The 6,149-nt window shown below is 37.1% G+C and overlaps 1 protein-coding gene and 1 pseudogene across 1 annotated transcript; both read left to right on the top strand.

Moving 5' to 3' along the window:
• The first annotated feature begins 6 nt into the window (after positions 1 to 6).
• On the top strand, positions 7 to 3,718 carry LOC107470466 (probable polygalacturonase). Its single transcript, XM_016089863.3, has 5 exons — positions 7 to 635; positions 1,380 to 1,500; positions 1,906 to 2,080; positions 2,334 to 2,404; positions 2,516 to 3,718. The coding sequence occupies exons 1-5, from the start codon at positions 177 to 179 to the stop codon at positions 3,088 to 3,090; spliced, it is 1,401 nt and encodes a 466-aa protein (XP_015945349.1). The 5' UTR covers positions 7 to 176; the 3' UTR covers positions 3,091 to 3,718.
• A 1,871-nt stretch (positions 3,719 to 5,589) lies between these two features.
• LOC107470463 (germin-like protein subfamily 3 member 4) overlaps positions 5,590 to 6,149 on the top strand; it is a 918-nt pseudogene continuing 358 nt past the window's right edge.

The following is a 6,149-nucleotide window of genomic DNA, read 5'->3' as shown; positions in this document are numbered from 1 at the left end:
AAGTATTTTCTGTGAGTTTCCAAAGCCGGACCCACCCATCCACCCCACACTCCTTCCGTAGTAGATTCAAGAAACAAATTCTCTCAATTTTGGGCACCTCCCTCACATCAAAAGTCAAAACCATCAGCTATACACGCATCCCTTTCGCCACCGCCACAACCCACTCCTCCGTCAATATGGAATCGGAGAAAACAAACTTTCAAAGCGTGACGATAGGATCATGTGCAAGACCCTCATGGTCCATCCTCTTTCTCCTCTTTACCCTCATCACCATCTTCTCCATTCAGCTCTCCACCACCACTCCCTACCTCTTTCCTCCCAACTGGGCCCTCATTCGCCCGCAACGATCCGTCCCTTCCTCCTCCGCATCGGATCCGATCACATGCTCCGGTTTCTTCAGGGCGCTTCCAAAGAGGAAGCTCGTCATGTCCATCAAGGACTTCGGCGGCGTCGGCGACGGCAAAACATCCAATACCGAAGCCTTCAGGAGAGCCATTCGCTACATGCAGCGCTTTCAACACCGTGGTGGGTCCCAGCTTAATATCCCTAACGGAACTTGGCTCACCGCTCCCTTCAATCTCACCTCTGATTTCACCCTTTTCTTGAACCAAGGTGCTCTTCTTTTGGCCTCTCAGGTCAGGTGTCCCCACTTTTTCGATCTTCACGTTCTTTTCTTTGTTTTTTATCAACTTTGATTTCGTCTCTGTTTTTTATTTTTACTGTTAATCTTGCTATATATGCCCATTTCTGAATTAAAGTTGCAGTTATGTTTATCGTAATAGTATTTTACGTGAAATGGCTCTTGCTACGGGAGATCCTGAAAAGTAAATTTATTTAATTTCAGTGTATAAAGTATTAAATAGCTACGTCTTCTATTTTTATTTTTGTTTATTACTACTGTATTTAACTACACTAGATGAACCTAACCCAAATATTTGGTGTTTTTCTACTGTCTATGTGCGAATTTATCAAAACCAGCTCAGGGATCTGCATGTGATTTCGGTTTCTGTCCCTTTTCATTTAATGTGGGCCTAAAAAGTTACTCATAAAAAAACGAATGTTCTTGATCTTTGAGTCACTCTTTTTTTTTAAAAAAAAATTATAAGAAAATCATATGCTTTTCGGTTTTTCTTGGAGCTTTCTGCGGGATTTAGCTTTTTGAATAGTTTGTTCTTTCACTACATATGGTTAGGATCAACAATCACATGGAACCGTCCAAATAATAATGCTTCTGTACCTTGATTCTTGGTGGGTCTTTTTTGTTCATTTATTCTGTCCTTAGGCTTTTAGCTTTGTGTTAATTAATTAATTAATTAATTAATTGTGCCAATTGCTGAAAGTACTGCTAGTTGTTCAATGTTAAAATTTTCAATTGCCAGGACGTAAAAGAATGGCCTATAATTGAGCCGTTGCCATCTTATGGAAGAGGAAGAGAGAGGTTAGGAGGAAGACATATTAGCCTTATACATGGAAATGGCATCAAGAATGTTATCATCACAGGTAAAACTTGTGAACCTATTTTCCTTTTTTACTTTCAATTACTTTTCTTAACAACAAATTAAGTAGGAAAAAGTAGTTTTTTTTTCTTTCTTTTTATGGGGGGTTATTTAAATAGTTTTAAATAAAGGGTCCCGTGATTGGTGCTAGTGGCCAAGAGCACGGACACCGTAATGTGTGGGACAGGACCTATGTATTGCAGAAAAAGCAGGTTTGATTTTGAAGACCAAATGTCGAAAGGGGGTTAGTTAATAGGTATATTCATGTCCTTTTTTAAAAAAGTCAGAAAATGCTTGAATTCCCGAAACAATAAATTGAAGGTTAAACTGGTGAATCATTTATTTTGGTAACCCCACAATTTTTTTTGTTTTTATAGACATGTAAATATTTACGTTTTGTTTTATGTAGGAGATAATGGGACAGTTGATGGTCAAGGGAAGATGTGGTGGGAACTTTGGTGGAACAGAACATTGGAGCACACAAGAGGCCACCTCCTTGAACTAATTAACTCCGATAATGTTCTCATATCAAACCTCACCTTTCGAAATTCTCCTTTTTGGACCATTCATCCTGTTTACTGCAGGTACCATCCTTTTTGGCTATTTGTCTCTTCTGCTATAGTGTGTTCTAAGTTCTAATGTATTTTTAGTTGAATTCACCAATGTTTCAATTCAACTGATTGGGGATCTTCTGCATTGTGCACAATTGGAGTTGTAGCAAGTTCAATTTGAGTGCATCAATTTAAAACTAAAATTAATTGTGGCCTCCTTGTATTTGGCTTTTGGACAACAAACACTTAGGAAAGTGATTTAACTGACAAGATTGCTTTGTTTCAGAAATGTTGTGATCAAAGGGATGACAATCTTGGCTCCTCTTAATGCCCCAAATACCGATGGCATAGACCCAGGTTTGTCCATTTTTTCCCAATCCATTTCCTTTGTAATGCACGAAATCGAGGACAAAATGTTCAGTATAAATCAAGCAATAGTCTAGTGAGTTTTCCTTCCTGATGATACAGACTCAAGCACCAACGTATGCATAGAAGATAACTACATAGAAAGTGGAGATGATCTAGTAGCCATCAAGAGTGGTTGGGATCAATATGGAATCACCATGGCGCATCCTAGCACAAATATCATAGTGAGGAGAGTCTCAGGCACAACCCCAACTTGTTCCGGAGTTGGAATAGGCAGTGAGATGTCCGGAGGAATTTCGAATATCACAATTGAGGATCTACATGTGTGGGATTCTGCAGCTGGTGTTCGGGTGAAATCCGATAAGGGTAGAGGTGGCTATATATCCAATGTTAGCATAACGGATGATGGGTGGGATCCAAATGCTGTTCCAATATTTAAGGACATCTCTATAAGCAACATTGTGAGTGTGAATTCGACCAAAGCACCGGTTTTAGAAGGTATAGAGGGGTCATCATTTGAAGGCTTATGCTTCAAGAATATCACACTGCATGGAATTGCCGCATCCACAAAATGGCATTGTGAATATGTATCTGGTTTTGCCACTAAGGTGTTTCCTGTTCCATGCCCCGATTTAAAGAACACTAGCAGTGATTCATCATGGTGTTCACCTTCTTGACAATGGGTAAAAACCCAACGGTTTTACACAAATTACTTGAAGAAGTACGAGACTACAAATGAGCCTTGCTAATGCAGAAACCAGAATCTTGGTGGATAAGTAAAAATGAGCTAAATTGAATTGGGATTTTGAATGAAGCTTAATTTAATCTGACATCTTCCTTCCATGGGTGGCATGGGCACAAGATCTGATCGGTGTTTTTTGAGATTGGAACGTGCAGGGTACCAATTTTTATTGGTATGTGACCCCTTTTTAGCCATGGTTGGTGGCTGTTGAACGTGGAGTTAGGCTTTGGGGTGTGACCGATGAAATGAGTTTTCTGCTAGTGCTGTTTTTTTTTTTTTTATAATTGTTTATTACTCTTGTACAGGCTGTTTTTTCATTGGAAAGAGTTCCCACGGTTGACTACACTGAATGTGTGAAATTTTTGGATCATGGAAAATCATTTTTTAAATAGTAAAAGGTATACTCATGAGAAATTTTAATAATGGAGATGGAACATGGCTTTATGTTTCATGTGTTGGGATTAGATCAGATGACATGTACTAGCACTACTTTGTAAGGGAGAAACAATACTGCTATCTTTCCAATTTTTAAATATGGTTATTGAGTTTCTCTTCTATATTTATTTTTATGAAATTAAAAATGAGGAACTTTTATATTCTTTATTATTATTTATTTATTGGGAAATATTTGGCTCATTTTTGTTATTTGAAGGAAATTGGTGTATAATGCTATGTTAGTAGAAGGGTTAGTATTTTTTCTTGATGGAGTTAATTCTTTTTCAAATTGTTATTAAACAAATAAAACGATCAGATTTACTGATGAGAGAGGATGAGAATGAAATCTAAGGGTCTGATTCTTCATATCTATATATTATAAAATTTTAAATAAAATTCAAATACACAAATTGTACATTCTCAAATTCAAGTACATAAATTTAAAGGCTTTTATATCTTTCACATCTTGGTTAAACTGGGGTGAGCACGACCCGAAGACCCGGCCCGGTCCCGAATACTTTAGAGGCTAATTTGGTGTGATTCCATCGGGTCTAGGGTCGGGTAAGAGTCTCAAAAATAGACCCGGTCATTATTTCGGGTTGGGTCCGGACCATAGCTCGGGTCACCCGAAATCGGTCCGGTGGCCCAGTCACCATACACAATAAATATTTTGTATTATTAGTGATGGATGATGGCTATTATTATGTGGAATTTAAGTATTGTAAATCTTAATATTTTGTGTTATTAGTCATTATATATAAGACTATAAGTTAATGTTTTATATTTAAAATGCATAAGACTTTAGACTAATGTATAATATTGTGTTATTTGTATTGATTTAAATATTTGGTGTTATTAGACAATATTAGTATTGATTATGGTTATGCTTTAATTTTAGAGAAGAGTTGGTTCTTGTTATATTTTTCTAAGTGAATTTTACCATGTCAAATAATGGTTAGAGTCTTGGAAATTTGGATATTTTTACATGCTAACTTACAAGAAGGTATCAAGGTAATATAATGTTAACAGTCCGGTTTTCACCCGAATTTCACCCGGTATAGTTGTGGCCCGAAAAGGTATAGGTTTCATCGGGTCTAGGATCGGGTTCGGATCTCAAAAATGGGCCCGGTACATATTTCAAGTCGGGTCTGGACCAAATCAAACCCGGTTTCACCCGACCCATATTAAATACTATTTTCTCTTTATACCACACCCCTCTTAAACACATCATATTCTAATAATATTGTAAAATACTATTTTCTCTTCAATATCAAAATAAAGAAATTGGAAATATTACCCTTCTTTTAAGTTATACTTTTGATTTGTTACTAACCTCTTTTAAAGAAAGAGATTTGTGTTTGTGTCATGTTTATTAGGAAACTTCTGTCATTTTTTATACAATACAGGAGTGTGGAGTATTAAATAATATAACTAACAATCTTATTTTCATTAAAGTTGATCTATATTTTTACAAATGGATAAATGTACATAATATCGTGTAACTGTATAATTTAATGTTTTTTAGGTATGTGATTATCGTAACAACAATTTTGGCAATGATAATATAGAGCCAAAACCGGTTCTTACAGAAGATGATGGCAAGTTGGCAACACAGGTAGGAATAGTGGGGTAGGTATAAAGAGTGATGGTGAAAACGTATTAGGGTTGGGCTTAATAAAACACAGAGAAGGGCTTAACAAAATTGACACATTATCTGATTCAAACTTTACCATTTGAAAATAAGCACATACTCAAGCCCATCAGTGTCCCTAATTCCCTAGATAGCTACTTTTCGGTGCATCATCAAACAAGCACTTCTACTATACCCAATAGAGTGGATGGTTTTTCTTTCAATCCAAGCAAATGCACCTTCACACAATCATATTAATACCAAAGCCAGCAGTGAACTCCAAGAATGTGATAACTTGTATTTCTTGCAACCCCAAAACTCTTTGTTAAAGAATCTAACATCTTCATGTACATATATAATTTGGAACACCACCATTATTTACTAGTGGAGAAAAACTACAGCAGGAAAATATTGACTTATTAGTGGAGAATTAAATCAAAACATGAGTATGAATTTATGTTCTTCCTTTTTCTTCATGTTCTTCATTGCGACCCCTTTTACCTGCATCATCCATGTTTGCTCAGCAGATTGTGATAATCTACAAGATACATGCCCGACATCTTTGCCAGAAAAGGAAACCATATTCATCAATGGCCTACCCTGCAAGAGTAAAGACAACAACACTGCTCAGGATTTCAAGACCGCAGAACTGACAAGGGCTGGTCCTAGAGACAATTTCTTCGGCTCCTCAATGAACATAGTTAGTGCTTCCAAGTTCCCCGGCCTTAACACGCTTGGCATCTCGATTAGTAGAATTGACATTGAAGTGGACGGGATGGTAAACCTCCACAATCATCCAAGAGCCACCGAGATGATCTATGTCAACCAAGGGGTGCTGGCAGCAGCATTTCTTGATACGCAAAACCAGTTTTTCCAAAAGTCTCTGAGAGCAGGCGATGTGTTTGTGATCCCTAAAGGATTGTTCCACT

This window comes from Arachis duranensis, chromosome 10, assembly GCF_000817695.3.
Source record: "Arachis duranensis cultivar V14167 chromosome 10, aradu.V14167.gnm2.J7QH, whole genome shotgun sequence".
Classification (NCBI taxonomy): domain Eukaryota; kingdom Viridiplantae; phylum Streptophyta; class Magnoliopsida; order Fabales; family Fabaceae; genus Arachis; species Arachis duranensis.
This window is presented reverse-complemented; position numbering and strand designations above follow the sequence as displayed.

Coding starts and splice junctions, on each gene's coding strand:
- LOC107470466 (XM_016089863.3), top strand. CDS start 177: ATGGAATCGGAGAAAACAAACTTTCAAAGCGTGACGATAGGATCATGT. Junction 636..1,379: donor CTCTTCTTTTGGCCTCTCAG/GTCAGGTGTCCC, acceptor TTCAATTGCCAG/GACGTAAAAGAATGGCCTAT. Junction 1,501..1,905: donor CAAGAATGTTATCATCACAG/GTAAAACTTGTG, acceptor TGTTTTATGTAG/GAGATAATGGGACAGTTGAT.